Here is a 22593-nt window from a genome sequence, read left to right on the forward strand (position 1 = left end):
TAATCTAATTTGGTTTAGAGATTGGCATTTCAGTTTGCAATCCCAGTTTTTTGTTGTGCTCTTGGGAACAACGCTGGGGAAGTTGGGGATAAGAGGATTTCCATTACTTGTTCAATGTTATTGATTGATTACATGTCAATTCCTTGTTAAATCATTTGCCCTAGTGCCGGTCCTTATTTAATGGATGGGTTGGGGAGATACCCAGGCACTATTGTTGTTCGTAAGTAGAATTTAGACTGCGGGCCATCTCCAACCTAAGCCTGCTTATTAGAATCATAGGTTGCCCATCACTTGTTTCGAGTCCATTGGAATGTTTTCACAATTACCCATTGTATCAAAATTCTTTTTTTTTTTTTTTTTTTTGAGATGGAGTCTCACTCTGTCGCCTAAGCTGGAGTGCAGTGGCACTATCTCGGCTCACTGCAACAAAATTCTTAGAACGATAGTCAGTCATCAGACAAATCATTTGGAAAGCAATATTTTAACACAACCAAATTTTTTTACAGTATAATTTCTATCAAAATATCCTTTTATTCTCTTCTCTATGCCATTCATCTCCCTCTTTGTACCACACCACACTACTAACTTTCTAATATTCACTCTAATATTTATTATTAGTATTATGCTAATAGCATCACATAATTAGTTTATAAAAGGATGCAAATCTCTTCTTACACCGAGCATTTGACCCAAAGTGTAGGTTGAAAGAATGCCATCTTGAGCATTCTTTCATTTATTTATGTGCAAGCATTTATTGAGTACCCCCTATGTGCCAGTCCTTGTACACAGGGAGCTTGGGTTTGAGAAAAGGATTAGATTAATAGATGGCGTGGTTGTGGACTTCATTGAGATTTTCCTGCCTATTGTGATAGGTGCACACAGAAAGTCCAGCAAGCCCCAGCAAGGAGGGTCTGGGAAGCCTTCCCAGAGAAGGTGGTTGACGCTGAGGAAGAGCTTTCCAGGAGAAGGAGAAATGTGTGTCAGGAGAGGGAGCAGCAAAGTCAGAGGTCTAGATGAAGAGCTGAGTAAATCGGAAAACTTGGGTAATATGAGAAAATTAGGTCAAGTAATATGAAGCATTTCTCTCTGTCAGTATTTTGACTTCTAGGGTATAGATTCTATTCTTTACTTATTTTTATTTATAAATTGGTTCTGTAATAGGCTGTTTCCTTATTTCTGCAAACTTTAAATTTATATAATTTATGTTTTTTATCTTGTCTTTGAGGTCTCATTTAATTGAATTCATGTTCTTATTAAATTAGTTTATAGAGAGAAGCAACTATTAGGAATTTCTTCCTGTTCCTTGAGTTGAGATGATGAAGTGATGAGAGCAAAGTTTGGCTTTTTGTTTTTATCTGTGCTTCTTCTTTTTCCCCCTTTCTTTGCCATAGTTTGTTTGTATAGTTGTCATGCATTTTTTTTTTTTTCCACCTTGGTCCTGTTTGGGTGGCTCTGATCACGTTCTCCATTTGTGCTGATATTGAGGGTTATGTTTTGACCTGTTTGCCATGCTATCTGACAATAGATTTTTTTTTTTTCTCCTTTCAAGATACAGTTGAGGGCTTCATTTTGTGGTCCATTTATGTTTGTTGTTGCTACAACCTGGCCATGATATATGGTGAAATGTGGTCTTCATTGGGATAGCTGGACTCTGCCTTTTCTCTCCTGAAACTGTGTTGAATGTGCCGTATCATAATTGATGCCACCTGGTTCATAGCCGGGGTAATTGGTAGAACATAGCCATTCTGCCTTTCATTCATTTTTTGAATTTTAGAGACTGTATTTCAATCAAGAACAGCCTCACTTGACTTTCCATCGTTTCACTCATTGCTCTTCTGTAGCCATTTCCACTGCTCTTAGGTCAGAAAAATATAAAGAGGTCACACAGTTTCCTTCCAGATTGGGAGTCACATGAAAGGATTCTGTGGATTCCTGCCAGCCTGGCTTTTGTAGAAGTTGTGGGCCTTTTCTAGTGGGCCTCAGAAATTCGTTTCTTACCTTAGTCATGGAGTTTAGTACATTAGATTATGTAGCTTTCTTCTTTGGTTGCTCTTGGCACAATATTTTTGCTAGTTTTTAGTGTTTTGTTGTTTGTTTGTTTGTTTTTTCTTCTTGGGGGGCTTTTGCTCATTTTGTTAGTCGTTGTGAGAAGAATATTCTGTGGTTCAGTGTTCAGCAGAGTTCATGACCTGATAGTTTTGCCAATTGGATGACCACAAACAACCTTTCTAGCTCTAAATAATTCCTCTCTGAAGGTATTTAGTCTAGATTTCTTCAATTTGGAACTTGAAGTAAATTTGCTTATTTATTCTGCAAACAGAAGGAGATTAACGTTAAGGTTGTAGATCGTCAGTCTAGGAGGTAACATTGGACCCTCCCGCCTCCAGCTTCGACAGATGACCACTGACCTGGTGGCATAAGTTTGGCTTGGAGGAATGGTCTTGGTGGTCCCACCTTCCCTCCATTGCCATTTGGCTCCATCAGTTCTCTGTATTTCTACATTGCCATTTGCCTAGACAAGGTTGTTTGGCAGCCCTGTCGGAGAAGTCATCGTGCCTGATCCATGAGTCATTCAGCCTAAGATGCCATAAAAGTAATGTGACTTTGCAAACACCACCCAATCCCTTAGGAGACTTACGGCTTCTGGGATGAACACTTTCATCAGCTCCAGAAACTAGCGCCTTAAACGCGTATGTAATTGCCCTACTTGGCAGTCCTGTTCTGAATCATCCTTTTTCCATGGCATGTGAGAATTGGATGCCCTTGGGAATGAGTGGGTTTGGTGTTTTGCTTTAGTCTTCAGTGTGTCTGATCCCATAGATTCGCTCTGGATAACACTACCCCACTCTGAACAGAGGGACCTGTAGAGCTGTGGATTACCTTCCCAACACTTTGTTTCCTAACTCACCTATTTAATATGAAACAACGCGTTTCTCTGACCTATGGTCAGGGTGACAAAGCCCCAGGCAGAAATGTCTTCCAAAGATTTACAGACTGAAGGAGAAGCCAGTCCTCTCACCTCTACTTACCACTCTCTCCCCCAACCCATTCATGAGGAAAGGCATTCTCTGCTCTGTGGCAACCTGCAGAATTGGGGTGGGAGGATTCACTTTTGTTTTATGTCTCCCTAGATCTGGCTGTAGGACTCCTGAGATTTTGTATTTTTCTCCCTTCTCCTCATGGGGGCGATTAAAAACGATTCAAAGTTCATGAGTTTAAGAAATAGATTGCAGTTGATTAAGGAACATAACATCCATTTGCTGCTCCTTTGGTTTTATGGTTAAATTTTAAAGCAGTTTCTTAAGTGAATTAAGTGCTGACAAGCCTTTGCCCCAAAGGAATGGTAATATTACCTCAAATTCTCACATACTTTTTCCAAATAAAACTATCATGTAATTATCTTCTTCTCTCCGCCGCCGCCTCCTCCTCCGTCTCTTTCTTCAAATCTGGCAACAACTAGTTAATTTTGAAACTGCCAGAGAGATTGTTTCAGTGTTCCACTGTACCTCTGGGAGAAGAATGGAATCTCATCTTTTTTTTTCCATATGCTAACCAAAATCTCCTAATTTCAGAGGGCAATGATGTCACCAGCTAATGAGCAAAATATTTCTTACTAAACAGATGAGTCCTCCCCTGACTCCTTTGTGATAAAAGAAAAAAAAAACGTACCCACAATGTGTTTCATATTTTCTACTGTTACTTCTAGCAACTCATAAACACACTTTTAAGTAACTCTAACTTATTTGAACAGTGAGACTAATTTTTTTCTAAATACGAAGAATAACACATTAACCTGGTGTGACCAAAAGGCCTCTGCCATGGCCCCAGAGTCAGTGCAGTGCCCCTGAGGTAGGGAGGGACTTTCAGTGCTTCACTTTTTGGACCGTGGAGGGAGATCAGGCAGTTGGAGAGATTATGAAATCAAGCTTGGGGAAGAGGAGGGCCGGGAAGCTCCTGTTGACTGGTGTCACATGCTGTTTATAAAAGCAACAACATCAGCTGAGCTCTTCTTTGTCTAGATAGGAGGGCATCTAAGGTTGGGATGGGGTGGGTGGGAGAAGTAGGGCCCCAGGACCACGTAAATACTGGACTAGGCTCACGTAGGGACATGGAAATGTCCCTAAACCCATGGCAGGTTCCTCTTCCCCTCACGGAAGTGTGCCTCAATTTCCTTACCCAGAGATGAGTCCTCCCACATCGGAATTCCTATATCTCTGTGTTTTTCTCTTGCGGTTGTCACGGTTGACCTTAACATTAATCATATTTCTGAACTTCTCTTGGGGCTCTCCCTACCCTCAGACGTCTAGATGATAACCTTTATAAACCCAGGGAATGCTGGCTTCCTCCTATTGCTATTCCTTGCCTTTCCTAATGCCTTGAATCAGTGCATTCATTCATTCATTCATTTCAATCAGGAAATATCTGTTTAGCACAAACATAGATATTTATTTATCTAAGTGGAAAAGAATATTGTAATTCTCAGTGTTGGTAACTGCTCCTGAGATTTTAAAACGATACATTTCTTCAGAGCAAGTTGTTGATATGTATCAAAAGTCCTAAAGACACACCCTTTTACCCGTCAATTCTACAGTCGAGTCATCTTTCTAAAAAAAAGAATGTGTTAGACATGTTAGAAATTTTACCACAAAGTGTGCATCCAAGGATTATTTGAAAAATTGGAAACAGGCAAATGTCTAATTACGGGGGCCATGATATCAGTAAATTATGGTATACTTTGATGGCTAAATACTACTGCATCATTAATACATTGTATTGTATTGAATATTTCTTGACATGCGAAAATATTCAAAACATACAGCTTTAAAAAATGGGCTATGAAACAGTGTGGCTACGGTGCACACCAGGGGCCTGGGGTTTCTCTAAAGGAAAATCTTTTGAGGCAGCCGTGGCCCAGAGAGGGTCCCCACTTACAGGCAGATGTGTTATTTCTACTGAGACGGTGCATGTGCATTTGAGGGAGGATTTGGGGACACTGATAGTGACTAGAGGAGTTGGAGGAGGTAAAGATCAAAGATCACCCTTTCTTGTAAAAAAAAAAAAGAAAAAAAAAGAAACATACAGAAACATCAGGGTGTATTTTGTGTGTGCATGTGCATATGTGTGTGTATGGGGAAAAAGTGGGAAGGCATAAACCAAAATATTACCAAGTTTTCTGAGTATGGGATGATACGTCATTTCTCGTACTACTTTGTGCATTTTTGCATTCTCCAAATTTTTAATAATATATGTCATGTGTAGTCAGAAACAATAAATGCTACTAACATACAGATGTGGAAATGAATATGGTCATGTACATTGTCTGCATGACAGTTAGTGATGGGCTAGGGAATCTAGCAATGCCAATATATGTGTGAAGTCCTTGGATAAAGTATCTTTAGTCTAAGGTAGATGAGGAGCAAAGCCAGGAGGGCTTTCCAGAGGAGGCAATATGCAGACTGAAACTTGAAGGATGCATAGGAGTTAGGGGTGTGGATGCAATCAGCAGAGCTGTTTGCAGAAGACGAGCCATCAGGGCAGTGATGGGCATGGGGTGTTTGAGATGCTGCAAGGAAGCAGGGGGTGAGACCGGGTGCTCTGATGCCCTTTCTACCACATGGTATCTGAAGAGTGGAGCACAATGTACCAGAAACTGAATCTGACTGCACACAGTCACATATTTCACTATAAGGCCTTTGGACCTTGTTCCAAGGAGCTAATGAGGACCAATTCCTCACCATAAGAGTCAAATACTGAAGTCCCTTCTCAGCAAATTTGCACATCTACTGTGTTCAAGCCCGCCACCCGGAGAACAGGACCAGCAGTGGCCTTCCCTCACAAAGTCTATCTCCCAATCTGTCCCTCACCAGGGAGCTTCCTAGGGTGGCCTGGCTCAGTCTAGTCTTTCAAATATCCCACAGTTTACTCTGACACATGGCCAGGGCTGAGAGCCACAGGGCTGGGGAGTCTCAACTTCTTCATTCCACAGTGATCGCACCAGTATTTATGGGGAGTCTACTATGGGTGGGCACTAGGAATGCAAGGAGCAGGAGATCAGACAAGACTCCTGGCCCGGGGAGCCTCCTGTTTTCTGAAAGTCAAGCCATGGTACGTCCTCACAAAGGGCCCAACATCGAGTATCTTGATAAATACCTGAATGACTCCCTGAGAGGCGTGGCAGTGAGGTTAAAAAGGGGTGGACGAGGTTGGCTCTCTCTCCCATCCTCTTAGGACACTCTCCAAGTCCTGTACTGTGAGGAGAGGCCGCTCGGGGGAAGTACTGGGGATGTGTCCTTCCCACCACCCTCCCCAAAGTATCTGGATAAATCAGTGCACGAACTTCATGTGTATTTCACATGGAACGAGGGCTTCCTTACCTGCCAAGCTCTAGGCTTCACATTCAAGGTCTCATTTTATCCTCTAGAGAGCCCTAGGAGGCTTCTCACTGCCTATCTTAGAAATGAGAGAAGAAACATGCCCACAGCCACAGGCTCTTCCCATGTGGCACAGAGGGGATCTGAACCTGCATTGGCTCAGAGTCTTCTCTATATCTGAACAGCCCGTTCAGAACCAGCCTCAGATGCTGGCCATATGACAAGCTTTCACACGTAAAAAGGTTGTTGGTTTTTTCTGGTTTTGTTTTTTGAGATGGAGTCTTGCTCTGTCACCCAGGCTGGAGTGCAGTGGCACGATTTCGGCTCACTGCAGCCACTGCCTCCCAGGTTCAAGCGATTCTTGTGTCTCAGCCTTCTGAGTAGCTGGGATTACAGATGTGCACTATGCCTGACTAATTTTTGTATTTTTAGTAGAGACCGTGTTTCACCATGTTGGCCAGGCTGGTCTTGAACTCCTGGCCTCAAGTGATCTGCCTGCCTTGGCCTCCCAAAGTGCTGGGATTACAGGCATGAGCCACTGTGCCTGGCTGGTTGTTGGGTTTTTTTTTTTTTTTTTTTCTTTTTTTCTTTTTGGAGACAGAGTGTCGCTCTGTCACCCAGGCCGGAGTGCAGTGGCATGATCTCAGCTCACTGCAACCTCTGCCTCCCAGGTTCAAGCAGTTCTCCTGCTTCAGCCCCCTGGGTAGCTGGGATTACAGGCATGTGCCACCACGCATGGCTAATTTCTGTATTTTTAGTACAGACGGGGTTTCACCATGTTGTTCAGGCTGGTCTCGAACTCCTGACCTCGTGATCCGCCCACCTTGGCCTCCCAAAGTGCTGGGATTACAGGTGTGAGCCACCGCGCCCAGCTAATTTCTGTATTTTTAGTAGAGACGGGGTTTCACTGTGTTAGCCAGGAAGGTCTCGATCTCCTGACCTCGTGATCTGCCCACCTCGGCCTCCCAAAGTGTTGGGATTACAGGCGTGAGCCACCACGCCCGGCCTGGTTGTTGGGTTTTTAAGTGGTCTTTGCTATTTACACAGCACCTAAAAGAACAGTTTGTGAAAATTAGGTGTTGTTTGAACTCCAGTGAGTTATGAATAGAAGACTGCAGAGTTAATAATAAGGCTGGGCTTGGTGGCTCACGCCTGTAGTCCCAGCCCTTTGGGAGGCCAAGGCGGGCAAATCATCTGAGGTTAGGAGTTTTGAGACTAGCCTGGCCAACATGGTGAAACCCCATCTCTACTAAAAATACAAAAATTAGCTGGGCATACTGGCGGGTGCCTGTAATCCCAGCTACTTGGGAGACTGAGGCAGGAGGATTGCTTGAACCCGGGAGGTGGAGGTTGCAGTGAGCTGAGACCAAGCCATTGTACTCCAGCCTGGGCAACAGAGCAAAACTCCATCTCAAATAATAATATTAATAGTAATAGTAAAAATATTAAGTCCTTATTGAACTCCAGTTCAGTAAGGATTTCAGGTACACAGTATTTAATACAACCACAATGTAAGAAAAGTGCTACTATACCAAATTTATGTGCAGGAATATTAAGACCCATAAAAGTAAAGTGATTTGCTAGAGAACTTGGTAATTAAACCCAGGTTGTTCTAACCCCTGAGACCTTGGGCTATTCCTCTTCCCTTTACCCCAGTCTCACTGGGGCACTCTCATTTTCTTCGTTTTTATCCTGTAATGAAGGAATTTGGTGGAAAATGTCTACACTCAGTTTTAAGGAACTGTGAGCATAACTTTGCAGCATAGTTGTCAGTCTTGGATGAAGAAAGGTCTTGTTGAGGTAGGGTAGTGGCACAGGAGCAAAACTATACAGTCTCAGATTCTGCCCCTGCCATTGCTGTGAAATGGGATCTGTATGCAAATGTTTAGCACATTGCCATTTGGGAATGGTAAGCTTTGGACAAATACAAGTGTTGGAAGTACAACATCGCAAAAGCACCTGGTCCGTCAGGTGGTGGCAGGGGAAGGGGAGTTTGTGGGAGAATCAGTTTGTGAAATGGGGAATTGGGCAGTGTAGGGAGGGTGTGGTGAACCCTTGCAGGAGAAACAAGAGGAAATTCAATAAAGGTTGGGAGGAGATACTTCTGAGCAGAAGACAGAGTGGGAGAAGGGAGTTTAATTCTTGGCAAGGCGTGAGAGACGCCAGCCCGCCCAGGGAAGAAGAGCAGGACAAGAGCTGAGGAAAAGGGGATGGAGCTCTGATGCAGAACCTGCAATGTGTGCGTGGTAAAACATGACCCTCCACTTGGGAGCTTCGTATTCCAATTCCCTTTTGTTGTTGTTGTTGTTGTTGTTTGAGATGGAGTCTCGCTCTGTCGCCCAAGCTGGAGTGCAGTCAGGCGATCTTGGCTCACTGCAGCCTCTGCCTCCCGGACTCAATTTATCCTCCTATCCCAGCCTCCTGAGTAGCTGGGATTACCGGTGTATGCCACCACGCCTGACTAAGTTTTGTAGTTTTAGTAGAGAAGGGTTTTCACCATGTTTCCCAGGCTGGTCTCGAACTCCTGGCCTCAAGTGATCTGCCCGCCTCCGTTGGAATTACAGGCGTGAGCCACTGTGCCTGGCCGTTTTTAGTTTAGGTAACCTCTGAATCCTGTCCAACTCTAAATTTCTGCCATTTTAAGGAGGGACAGTGGTTCCTACGCATCCCTGAGTCCTGTGTAGCTAGGTATTTTATGTCGTGTGATGTCCTATAAAGAGCATTATACATAAAGACTCACCCAACAGGAGGGACATCTAGAAACAAGCAACTCACATTGTGCTGTGAGAATAAATGACTTACCCAAGTGAATGAACTTAGCCCTGAAAAGACAAACGTGACTTGCAGCCCACGTCATGGAGACTTTGTGTGGGTTTTTAGTCCTGTGTTGTTTAGATGATGTTCTTTTTAAGTAACAGCATGTGCCTAGTGGCTCCCCTGAGATCCTTGAGAAAATTAAATAATCATCTTGTGACACGGTCCTCATGCTCACGTTTCTAGAATGCAGGAGAACTCGGATGCTCTGAAATGGGCATTAAAACAATTTGTTAAGAGAGCTTTAGAAGCACCAATGAAGGGGAAATATCCTACATTTACTCTGGTTGTTAAAATTTTAAAAAGGAATGGGGAGAGAGAGAGAAAGTGACAACTCTAGGAGAAAACCACAATCATAAGTTTTAATTCAGTAATTTCAAAAATAGCCATTGGAAGGTGTCTATTTTCAATTGAGACTACTCCCTTAAGGGGGTGTTCAGAAGAATGTCTGCAAAAGAGATCTTTTTTTAAGTTCAGTCACTTTTAAGGGTTAGTCCTTGTCCTCCTTGTCCTGGATTTGCTCAGATTCTCGCGTTCTTTTTTCTGTCTCTGGAATTCCATAGACAGTAATTAAGGAACTGGAGGCCAGCAGGAGGTCAGGGAGCCTTCCTCAGTGAAAACAGGGATTGTTGGCCATGCACAACACTCCCTTTTTTCCTTGTGGTGAATAGGAGATTTGCTTAGAGCTGATGACTTATGCCTTTCTTGCGAGTTATGCAGTTAGCAAGCGACTGGGGAATCAGTCAGCAAGCAGAAAGAAGCTAATTGAATCCAGTGTCTTCCCCTTTCTCCTTCGGATACTGAGCTGTGACGGTGGAGCCTGCCTGATCATGTAACTCCAGGGAGACATGTTCCAGGAGTGCCTAATCTTAATTTTGAGATTGCGGAGTTTGATGCCACAAGAGTGAAGACGCTCTCCGAGTGGGGAGGGGGGTGGGAGGTACCGGACGTCTTCAGAATTGCCCCTTAGGCTTGCTAAATGCCGAAGCCGGTAAGTCACTGAATGCGTTCAATGGGAAAGAAAGAATGTGTTTTCTGTTGCTTCAAGTAAAAGTTTTTGCTGCTCCTGCCTATGATGTTTCTCTCTCTTTTCTTCTTAAATTCCTCTAGATTTGTCCTTCTTCGCCTGTTTACTTCCCTATCTGGTAACCCTGAGCATTTTTGCCTGGCATTTTCACCAGTGAAAATGCGTAACTTTTAGAGAATAGTGAATATTGTTTTGAGAATTTGAGACAATGAGCATATATGGCTCAGCTGTGAATTGTGGAGGCTTTTCCTGGGGAGGACTTGAATTCAGACAGTGTTGCACATTGCTTTTCATAAGCTTATATCTGATTGGCTTCCTTCTCTTAAGTTTAAGATTAACGCTGTGACACAGCCGACCTAGAAAGCTGAAGTATGTATGTCTAATCATGCGCTAGGTTAGAGAGACCAGTGTGTGAATTTCACAGGCAAGTACATTTCCAGTTTCAAATTGCTTTTCAGAAATGTTTAAATACCTCTCGGTGTTACGTGGCGCTGGGGGAGATGAGTGGGCTTAGTCTGGGTGTTAATTGTGACAGCGTGTCGTGTGTTTCGAGCTAGGGAAACAAGCTGAGTGAAAATGCTTCTGCAGAGGGCACAGTTGTAATCCTGTGATCAGCGTGGTGGTCTCAAGCGGTCCTCCAAAGGGTCTAGTTGCTCCTTGCAAATTTGTTTTAACCTTTATTACAGCATATTGCCATTGTGCTTGCACAACTGTGCCATATGGCTTTTGGAAAGGATTTGTTCTGCACACTGCAGTCCCAAGAACTGTTTGTTACAGGGTCCGGTGAAGTATCTGTTACCGACCAGCAGTGACAGGTTTACTTGGAGCAGGGAGAGGATGCATTTAGTGAGCTCCGGCACACAAATGTTTGTACTTACAGATGCTATTCATTTTGTTCCTTTTTTCCGATCATCCAGCGTGTAGCTGTGTTATAAAAAGTTCTCCACGCTGGCTCCATGTCTTTCCTATTAGAACATTGCAGATGTGTCAAGGATGCACTTGTTCCAAAAGAAGCTGGGAAGGAAGGAGGCTCCACCCTCCTCCGGGTGCCAGACGGGCCCCATAGGTTCCTCATTCAGTGGCCTGGCCGGCAAATGGTGTGCTATCTCTTTAAAGCAGCTATAGTTTTGTGTCTTGGCTTGGTCAATTTGTTATGGTTTAAAACTGTGGAGCCAGCTGTCTGCAATCTGATGTAATGTTGCTATGGAAACCAGAAATGAAACACTTAAGCATTCACCACAGAATTACTACATATAGCATTAGCCAAAGTAATTAAAAGTTGAGACATATGGGCTTTCTGCTGGAAAAAAATCTGCAGAGGAGAGGCTGGAAATCAAATGTTTCTGTTTACAATATTGGAAATCCACTTTTCCACAATTTTTGGTGGGATAAGTTGCCTTTTTCTCTTGAAGGTTTTCTGGTGAGGAGCTGTCATACAGATGATTGAGTTCACCTTCTCACTGAGAAGATGATCTGTTTAACTCTGACCCAGGGTGGGACAAGGGAGGGGAGGCCACACTATCTCATGTTTGAATGTGTGTGAATATAGACTTTTATTTTTTAACTTTAGTTTAAAACCTGTTCTATAACAGTGCTGAACCTATTTCTTAGAATCAATCATTTATTTTATATACAATGCAGATTTCCTCTATCTTCTACGAAGTTTTTCACATAGGAAGATTTCTTTTAAAATCTACATAGTATTTGAATTTAAAAATTATATATTTTTTATGTTTATAAATATAAAAATTCTCAAGCCCCCATCCCTGGTGGTGTATTTCCTGAATAAAAAGACATGCTGGCCAGCCATGGTGGTTCATGCCTGTAATCCCAGCACTTTGAGAGGCTGAGGCGGGCAGATTACCTGAGAGTCGGGAGATCAAGACCAGCCTGGCCAACATGGCGAAATGCCATCTCTACAAAAATACAAAAATTAGCTGGGTATGGTGGTGTGTGCCTGTAATCCCAGCTACTCGGGAGGCTGAGGCTGGAGAATCGCTTGAACTCAGGACGCAGAGGTTGCAGTGAGCTGAGATCGCGCCACTGCACTCCAGCCTGGGAGACAGAGCGAGACTCCATCTCAAAAAAAAAAAAAAAAGAAAGACATGCTGTGTTATTTTCAGCATTTGGGAAGTGGAATATACTTAAAAAGAGAAATATGACATGAGGAATTCAAGATTTACTCTCCAGTTTAGAAGAAATGCAAGCCTTTTACAGCGTTTTTGTGTTAAAACAGCTGGAGATAATTTTTTAAAGGCAAATATTTCACAACGCTTTTTTCCTCTGGACTCAGTAGGAAGTGAGAAGTCAACACCTCTCCATCAATATCATGGATGCAGCAATACATTCTTGGGATAGGTTGTTGAACTCAAGTAACTTCTAGGCTGACTTCTAGGTTAATTTTCTATTACACACACACACACACACACACACACACACACACACACACACCTTGGATGACCTGGATTTTATGTTGCATTTTTCTTCATATAAATTGTGCCGCATCTATCTTGTCTAGTGTCCAAAAAATGATCATGGAAAAGAAGGACTTGGTTGCCATGGTTTGTGATTTGTCAGTGACAAACACCTCCAAATCTTGATTTTTCTAGAAAAATAAAAATAGCATTAATTCAAAGGTACAAAGAAGTATAATTCAAAGGTATAATTCAAAGGTATGTTTCTCAAAAATAAATGGAACATGTGAAAACAATTAAATAAGTACCTGGAATATGTTACTTTTTGCCACAGTGAATCTGGGCAGAGGAAAGTAGGATTTTATGAGGAAGGCATTGCCTTTAAATCTACTGTCCTTGTTTAACTATTTTGATTTCTCCTTGGAAAGTTCACTCTAGTACATATAATGATTTGTGTCTTTGTGGACTAAAATTTTTGTATTAGTTTTTTCTATACCCCATTTCTCTTACTGCCCACTGTCCCATGCATACACACCCACATCACCACCACCAGCCAGCAAACTAGGTATGAGGTATACACATCAGTAATTTTCATCCTGTAACACAGCTTCTTGTATTTTGATTACAAACAATCTGTACCTATTTCATTTTCATTTGATTTCAACATTTGTTTATTTATTTATTTTTTTTTTTTTGAGACAGAGTCTCGCTCTGTTGCCCAGGCTGGAGTGCAGTGGCGCGATCTCGGCTCACTGCAAGCTCCGCCTCCTGGGTTCACGCCATTCTTCTGCCTCAGCCTCCTGAGTAGCTGGGACTACAGGCACCCGCCACCACGCCCAGCTAATTTTTTGTATTTTTAGTAGAGACGGGGTTTCACCGTGTTAGCCAGGATGGTCTCAATCACCTGACCTCGTGATCCTCCCACCTCGGCCTCCCAAAGTGCTGATTTCAACATTTTTAAATGTGAGGATTAGAGACATATTCTAGGTTTGTCCCATTGATAGTTATAGAGACTTTCTATAACATAATGTTGATTCTTCTTCTATTAGAATTGCTTGGCTTTTGAGCTACATCAAGAGAGCAGAATGTTTTTAAATGTTTATATGTAATTCCATGAACTGTGGGTTTTTCAGGTGCTTGTTACCCAGAATGAGGGTTAACCAAGTTCTCATTCCTCTGGTTGACCGCTCCAACCATTTCATCACATGTCAACAATCCAACCAAGTAGAAATGAAACTCAAACCAGACAAAACCATTTTGTATTATGAACTACACTTATTATTCTAATTTTTTATATTTTTAGTTTTAAGCCTAATTGTCAGCATCCAGTGTAGCCTGTCCCCACCGTTACCTGGGAGTCCAGTTCCCATTCTTTATTACTAGGTAACCAGTACTTAGCTTTAATTCTGACACTTGCAGGCAACATTTTATCTAGTAATTTTAGAGAAATTGGACATAGATATTAATACACTTTACAGAAGAGAAGTCTGAGAAACACTTCTGTCCTGATGACTTGCTGATGTTAGGTTTATAGTTAACCATAAGTGGGTAAATGGTTTGCTGATAGTCATACAGGGAGAAAGTACCGTGGCTCCATGCCTTGAGTTCCAGGGTGAGGACAGAGGCCAGGACATCAGTTGTTTATATCCCTTACTATCCTTGTACTAATGTTCGTGCCATAGTGCAAAGAGGACTCACAACGTGCACCATTTTTATGCCTAAATAATGCATAGAAACTCTACTTCTTCTTCTCTTGAGGTATTCTCTGCAACTCTTGCTTATCTGTTTTATTGTCTGTAACACTGGGATTAGTGAGAGCTTTTCTTTGGGAGAAAAGTCTCTACATTAGATTTGTGTTCAGAGATGAGGCTTGTTTTTGTTTTGTGTGTTCATTTGAGGCATTTATCTTCCTACTGTTCCATGAACTGGGTTGGAGGAAATGGAGAGAAGGTTGTTGTCAGGGCGTGCGACATGAGCTGGAATTGCTCACCCACTGCACAGGGTGTGCCGAGGCGGCTGCTCCCAGGCATGCCCACACACCCGTGTTGCACGCTCGTTTAGCCAGAGATCTCTTTTGCTGTTTCACATTTTGAACAGATACAACAGAGGAAGCTGCATATTGGATGTTGGAGCTGACTTAGAAATGAAACCCTCATTTTGTTCACAAGGAAAGGATTGTTTTTAGCCTGGGTCACTGCTGCAGAGAGAGATTTTTTTCCCTCTCTCTGTAATGTTTGATACTTGAGGGAAAACAGCTGGGCCTGAGCATGCTGACTCCCTGCAAAGTGCAATGGGCTGCTGGGGAATATGGACTGTACTGTATGGCTGAAAGGTCAGCTTTTTCCCTTGTCTCTCTTGGAGGAATGCAGGGTCTGTCCTCACATTCGCCTTGTGAGCCCTTAGAAGGAGCCGGGAGAGGCGGAAGGGCTGGCTGCAATGTGGCAGACAGTCTTAGCCAATGGGATGGAAGAGGCTGTTTGCATCTCTTTCCCTTTCCTGCCCTGCTGTTTTTGATTTTGGGGGGAGGGCTGGAAAAAGCCAACAGAATTTTGGTTTGGAGAAGTAGTTGATGACCACGTTAAACAGCAAGCCCTGATGGGCCAGACAGATGAGAGCCTGGCCCAAACCACAGCAGTGAAACTGGAATTACAGGGCCAGCATCGGAGGGAGAGTCCTGCTGGAGTCCTCCTAAAAGAGGACAAGGAAGTAGTTGAGACAGATGCCCCCACAGGCCACTTGCCCCCACTTGCCCTTGAGGGCAAGGATGTGTGTTTCCGTGCCTAGGACCTAATTCTACGCCGATTTAGATCTTAAGATGGTATGTGGCACTTTGTAAACCTCTTGGGCAAATTTGTTGGTTCCCAAGTTCAGCAACAGAGCTGCCGAGGTTCAGACTGGCAGCAAGGCCGGCTACATCCAGCCACACGGGCAAAGCTTGGAGCAATTACCTGATTAACTTTTCCTTTGTTTCTTTGCCAGTCAAGAGAACAATCGGATGATGAGACTGAGGAGTCGGTGAAGTTTAAGAGGTTACACAAGCTGGTAAACTCCACTCGCAGAGTCAGAAAGAAACTAATTAGGGTGGAAGAAATGAAAAAACCCAGCACTGAAGGTAAAAAAAAAAAAAAAAAAGGCAGACTCCACCCTGGTTATTCCAAAAGAAATCATTTGGGGTCAGTTTCTCAGCAGAAAAGGGATACGATTTCAAGTGGAAAATGCATTGAGCTCTGGCTGAATCTGGCAGGACTATGCCTGCCAGCAGAGTGATGCTCAGATGCGATGATGTGATGGAATGAAGGGTCCTGGTGTCAGGCGTTTGGGGTGCTTAGTCATTTAAATTTAAAAGATGGGAAATGGAAATTTTCTCGAGGTGTAGTATAGCTTTATGTATGAGCTTATACCATTTTATATAAACTTGCTAACTTTTTCACATGAGCCTCCAATCCCAAAAAGGACTATGGTTCTTGCTCAGTGAATTTAGTTCAAATTTGATATACATACATTTTGAAGAAATGCCTAACAATCAAGGCACCTAATATCCCTTTAAATTTCTCAGGGTTGATTTGTTCTTGCTGTAGAGAGTCTCAAGTCTCAATTCAAATGGGGGCTTTAAGGACCTAGGATTCTAAGAGAATCTTTTAAGAGCTGTATTGCTGGGGTTAGCCAGGTGAAACAGTAATGTCAAAAGACATCAGCTTGGATTTATTGAAATGGATAGTTAGCCTTTGACATATAATTATGACAGTTCAAATCTCAACCTTATTCATCTCTCTTGTTAGTAATGTGCCTCTTTGCAGCATCTTATAAATTCTCCCCAAAAAGGTAAAATGAAAGAATAAGATAAGATTTTTTGTGTTTGAAAAATGAAAATAATTGAATTGGATAAAAATACTGGAAAGACTATGCTTTTTAAAAAACACCTTACTTGTTAAAATGTCATATCTACATTGTGAGGAATTTCAAAATTTTAACATGTAGGTTTTAAAATTATTTTTGTAGAGGCATTTTTGTTATATAGAAATAAAATCAAGCCATGTAAAGAAATGAATTTCCCCTTATTTGCAAAGATAAGGGTTTTTTGTTTTTATTGCTGCTTTTAATTTGCATTTGGTATTATTCGTGGGTTTAAATCCCTTAGAATAATACTGAAGCTAAGTGGGTAACTGTGAGAGAATGGAGATTCGAATGGAAAAGAAAAACATGGGGAGAGAAATCAGCTTTATGGCCAATTTCTTGGGTTGTTTTCAGTTCTGGGGTTTCATTAGGGTATCTTTTTGCGTGGTAATTCTGTTTACATTTGGATGCAATGCTGATTTTACATTTGGGTGTTTTAATACCTGCCCGCCAGTCGTGAATTCCACAGTATTGAATGTACCCTGTGGCGGCCCTTACCGAAATCACAGACGGGGTCAGTTGGTACTGTTGGGGGAACCATATGGGATTGCCAACATTCAACTTTAAGGGCACATTTGGTAACAAATCTCATGACCACTCGGCCAAAATCAAGCCTCAGATATAACAAATAGATGGGTGGGGTTCATCCATAACTGAGATAACATGGGCAAAGTACCTAGTCCTGGGCCTGTTCCCCAGTGGGCCCTTCACACATGATAGTGGTGTGGTAAAGCAGCCTTTCCACTAGAATAACATGACTAAAAATACAGACATTGTAATTTGCATATTTATTTCAGAATAAATCAATCCAACTATCTTTGAGAGGTATCAATTGAAAAGGAAAAATATAGCAAAAGGGATAACTCTAACGTAAAAAGTAACAACCATATGGAATTCTGGCTCTGAACTTTAATTTATCTGGGCACAAATCAGGCTTCACAGATGGAAGATGGATTCAGTGAGCTCAAATCCTAAGGTACACTCTGGCATCTGATGAGTCAGGGTGCTGAGTTGCCATTGGCCAAGCTCACCCATCTTCTCAGGAGAGGCCCCAGGTGTGTGTGTAGCTCAAGGCGCCTGCTTTGGGCTGCCCCCCAATTCCCTGCTAAACTGGAACTTCCTCCAACCCCTGCACAATAGAGAACTCTCTGAGGGTCCTCACTGGCAGTGGTACTTGGGAGAGGCTATCTTGGCCCCTGTCCATCTTGCAGAGCAGGAAGGATTCATACGCCAGTAGGCGCCCCCTCCCCCCTCCCCCGCCCTTGGACTTACAAAGGGGTTGATCCTTTGACTTCCTGCATGCCTGTGCTAATACCAAGTTGTCTGCATTGATAATCATCATGTATTGAGGGCACACCGTGTGCCAGGCACTTTCCTTAACACTTTAGATTTTATGTTCTCTTTAATGTCATCCTCAGAATAGCTACCAGAAGTAAGCACTTACACCATCCTCATTTCGAAAATGAGGAACCTGAGACTCAAAGAGGCTAAGTAATTGACTCCTGGCCACTCAGCCAGCCAGCAGAAGGCCCAGCACGATGTCCAGGCAGCCTGCTCCCTGACAGCAGCCTGTTCTCACTCCGCTGCCACCTGTCTCCCCCACCAGCTCTGGAGTCCTCGGAAAGCCAGGAGAGAGATCAGTTCTTCATTCATTCTCACCCTTGCACCCTGGGTTTCAAGTCCTTATCCTGTCAGGGACAACCCTGGCCAATCTTTAATCTAGGCTACATTGGTGCCCTTTATCTGCCCATTTCTGTGTCTTTGCCACAGAATGGACACCTTTCCTTCCCTCATTGCTCCCACTCAGTTCTCTCCAGTAATGAATCGCCAGTTTTGTAGAAAGCCTTTCAGTTCATACAGCACTTTCACGTAACTCTTTTATGAGGATAATGTTTACTGTTATCATCACAACAGCCTTGCCAGGGGTATTATGGAAAGATAGGTAGGCATTATTACAGATGAGGAAACAGAGGCTCAGAGCCAGAAAGTAATTGCCCAAGGTCATGGAGCTGTGAGTGGCAGAGCCGGGCTGGATGCAGAGCATACCCCTGAGTTCCTGGCATTAAGTCAGCCCACAGCCTACCTCTCTCCTCCTGCCAAAATCACCTTGCCTTTGGTAAGCCGGTCTCAGCTGAATAAGATAGATGGAGGCCTTCACGTGAAGCAAATCACAGCAAATGTGATGGAGTGAGCTCATCTTGATGGTCACTCTTCCAGTAGGAGAGTTGTACGCTCAAGTCAGAGAAGGATGGGAGAAGCGATGCTCCAAGTTCAAGCCATCCAGGTCAAGGTTGGGATTCCAAGCCACTGGTCAGGCTCAGACGGAAAAGCCCGCACTACAGGAGGCCTGCCCTCAGCACCGGCAGATGCAGCCTCCTGGGAAGCATTTGCTACATTTCCCTCACAACCCCTTACCAGATGCTGACTTTCCTGAACCCGAGAATAGAGCTACATTCGTCATGGACATGCGTGCACCAGCTGGTTCCAGACTCAGATGTGACACCAAAGTATTGGAATCTCTGACGACAGTCCTAAGCACAGAGCCCAGAAAATGTCCAAAGCAACTGCTGAGTGACAGATCCTTAGGATACGCAGGGTGGACTCACCTGACTTCCCTGAAACTCCTTAGGACTGTGGATGGAGAAGGGCCTTTGTACATCTGCGTGGACACCTGGGCGGATGGTGAAGCCACAACCACGCTCGACTTCTTTAATAGAGAAGTCCATGGTTGGGCTGCCCCTGCCACAGGTTGTGCCTCTAGTCTTAGCCCAGTCGCTTCTTCTTGGAAGTGGAGGGTAGACTATAACTAGAAGAGGTTGCCATTTTTATTTCCAACAGCATAAGAACCCTTGGTCTCCACACCTTGTCAGTCAGGTGTCCTGAGGAAGGAGCGGGAAACTTCCAGGATATTGGTACCCTGCCTCTGGGCTGGTGAATTTCTGTGAGAACCCCGAATCCTGCCTTTAAAGTCCCCCTGAAAGATCCCTGAACAATTCTTCAGGGGACTGTGGGCTAGGCAGAGTTTTACATCTTCTTTCCCACTTCCCACCTTCCCCACCACCGTCTGCTGGACATGAATGTAAAGTTGACCTTGGGTTGTATTTAATAGCAGCTGTTCTTTTTTGTTGTTGTTGTTGTTGTTAGATTTGTACCTATAAATCCCATCAATTGGGAAAGTAAGCCATTTTTAGAATTTTAAAGGATGGCTGGCTGCCGTTCTTTTCCCCTCTGAGTTTTGCTCTGAACTGAGCATAGCTCCCCTTTTTCTCTGACATTTAACCACACACTGGCGCCCTCGTCCCAGCTGGTATATTTAGTGCCATCCTTCTGTTCCAAGGAACTTTTCCTTTTTTCCTTTTCACAATTCAGCGGGTGGAAAGCTGCAGAGCTCAAAGTTTCCCTATAATTAAAGGGACACAGCCAGTTGGGATCGCTACACCCACAGTTTGACCTACTTCTTTTCTCACATCTGTTCACATAACACATGCGGAAAAGAACTTGGTTTTCCTGCCAACAAGTCCAAACCTTTCCACTGGGCTCTGGAGGGCTTGGCTTGCCACCTGGCTCCAGTGAGGGCTTCAAGAGCTGGAATCCCTGAGACCAGTGGGACCCTGGAGCTGCCTGCGTGTCAGGGCCCTTAAACGCCCTTGCTGCTCCTAGTGAGGCCGAGTTGATGGGAGTATCTGGCCGGGATCACTGAGTTTCCTAACTTTTTGCATTTGGCCTGTCAGCTGGAGACGATGTGTCAGTCACATTTGCAAGATACAACGCTTTATAGTGTTTCTCCCCACCAAAACTTCCTTGGAGATTTAGTCACTCAAATGGCATATGTACCAATAAAACAATCACTGTCAGCCACATGACATTTATCACACTCCAACTATAAAAAGCGACCAGAGCCAACATAAAGGAGTGCCTTTCAGAAGGGGGAAAGATCCTGATTCCTAGTTTCAGAGGGTTGCATTTACAAACTGCAGAGGGCATTATCTCGAAATGCTAAGGCATATTGTGATTATGGCTAGCTTAGATTTTGCAAACGGCATTTTAAATACGCCTGTGAAGGTGTTAGGTCTACAAAGATATTTAAAGAAGAAGAAAACACATCTGAATCCTTTTAACATTAAGCTCGTGTGAAACCATGTATTTGCACAGTGTATTTTCATTTTTCTGTACATATGTAAGTGGGAGCTGGGTTTATAAAGAGGGTCATGATACGGAGAAAGGTGGTGAATGTAAAGAAAGATGTATGCAAGAATGCAAAGGTGTGTTCACAAGAGACTCTGTTGGTTTCCCTCCAGATGGGGAGGAGCACGTGTTTGAGAATTCGCCGGTCCTGGATGAACGGTCCGCCCTCTACTCTGGCGTGCACAAGAAGCCCCTTTTCTTTGATGGCTCTCCTGAGAAACCTCCCGAAGATGACTCAGACTCTCTCACCACGTCTCCATCCTCCAGCAGCCTGGACACCTGGGGGGCTGGCCGGAAGTTGGTCAAAACCTTCAGCAAAGGAGAGAGTCGGGGCCTGATTAAGCCCCCCAAGAAGATGGGGACATTCTTCTCCTACCCAGAAGAAGAAAAGGCCCAGAAAGTGTCCCGCTCCCTCACCGAGGGGGAGATGAAGAAGGGTCTCGGGTCCCTAAGCCACGGGGTAAGTACGGATGGTGTTTGCTTCTATGACAACCACCGTCGCAGGCACCACCTTCTGGTGTCCCTGGAGGAGTTTCAGAGTGTCCGGAAGCAAATCCGCTTGAAGAAAACGGATACTAATTATTCCTGTTCCAGAGCTTTTCTCTGCCAGCGTCCCTCCAGAAAAGGCGTCACCAGCACCACCTGTGACCTGCAGCTGCTCCGGCAGAAAGGCAAAGGGGGCGGGAGCTGCGGCTTCCCCGGCAGGAGGGTGCGCGGGCGCACCTCGGTCAGCGAGTTCAATATCACCTACGTGGTGGAGCGGAGCCTGTACAGCCACCTGAACCTGACCCAGCTAGTGCGGCCTGCCTCAGACAGGACCGTGAGCAAGGCTGAGAGACAGGACCTGAGGCGGTGCCTGCTGGAGGAGGATGAGGAGGCAAAGAGGAAGTGGGCCGCCACGGTCGACCGCTGTACTAAAAGGGTTCTCTTGAGAATCCACCAGAAGTCTGTGAGTCACAAAGATGGTCCTGAGGACGGCCTTGTCATTTCTGTGATGTGCAGTCAAGCATTATGGCCTTTCTTCTGCGGGGACCGGCTTCCTCCCCTCTCTCCTGCTCATGACGTCAGGGCACATCCCACCATCACCTTCAATTTCAAATCCTGCTTTCACTTCCAGGCAGCTTTCACCTTCTCTTCCATTTCTCCTCTTGTCAGATGAAGCTGTTTGAGTGCCCATTAAAATAAGCATTGAAGCTAATCCAGAGAGGGGCTTCCAGGGTACAGGGGTGGGGTTTGGCCGCCTCCAGGAGTGGCTGTCTTGATTCTCGGCCATTATGTCACTTGACCTCAAAGAAGCTGATTCAAAACAGAAGGGCATTTCACCCTTGAAAGAGATGCTTGCTCTTGGTTTTAAAATTAAAACAATAGGAGCAGGCTCATGGAAAAACTGCCGTCATCACAGTCACCAATTTGGTGATTTGAAAACATTTTAAAGCACATTTATTTTATTAGTAGAGGCAAGCAGAAAGTTCGTAAATCTAACAACAAAAATGGGAGCTTTTTTGTTTCACTTAAGTCTATTCCATGTTCTTATCTTTATAAACAAATCAACATTTGGAAATGCCTTCCCCTAGCCTATAGATTCTTCTGTACTCAGCAAGGAGTAAAGTACTCACCTTCAAAGAGTAGGATGTCTTTCACTTTTAACGCTGGATGATCAGAGACCTAGTAAGATTTATTTTCAAGGCATGACTTACTTTGAACTTCAGAATATAGATATTTTTCCTTCCGAAATTCCCACCTAACTTTTAGTTTGCACAGTGGCGCATATAAAATGGTGCAAAATGAGGAAGTAGATTTCTTGGCCCTCCGTCACCTGGCACCTTGCTTGATCTGCTCAGGACAGTTGGCTGTGGGCCCTTTTAAAGACCTGAAAGAATAGAGCGTC

At 43.9% G+C, this 22593-nt stretch overlaps 1 protein-coding gene across 9 annotated transcripts in view; it reads left to right on the forward strand.

Moving 5' to 3' along the window:
- SASH1 (SAM and SH3 domain containing 1) overlaps positions 1 to 22593 on the forward strand; it is a 283948-nt gene that overhangs the window by 230754 nt on the left and 30601 nt on the right. For 5 of the 9 annotated variants that reach the window (XM_024357457.3, XM_024357455.3, XM_024357456.3 and 2 more), the window contains 2 exons: positions 15606 to 15738; positions 20819 to 21654. In XM_024357457.3, coding sequence (XP_024213225.2) covers positions 15606 to 15738; positions 20819 to 21654 — 969 coding nt within the window. Of the gene's footprint in view, positions 1 to 9332; positions 10177 to 15605; positions 15739 to 20818; positions 21655 to 22593 lie in introns of those variants that run through there. The other 4 variants (XM_009452183.5, XM_518791.8, XM_024357461.3 and 1 more) reach the window with 3 other exon arrangements.

This window comes from Pan troglodytes, chromosome 5 (assembly GCF_028858775.2).
Source record: "Pan troglodytes isolate AG18354 chromosome 5, NHGRI_mPanTro3-v2.0_pri, whole genome shotgun sequence".
NCBI classification, from domain to species: domain Eukaryota; kingdom Metazoa; phylum Chordata; class Mammalia; order Primates; family Hominidae; genus Pan; species Pan troglodytes.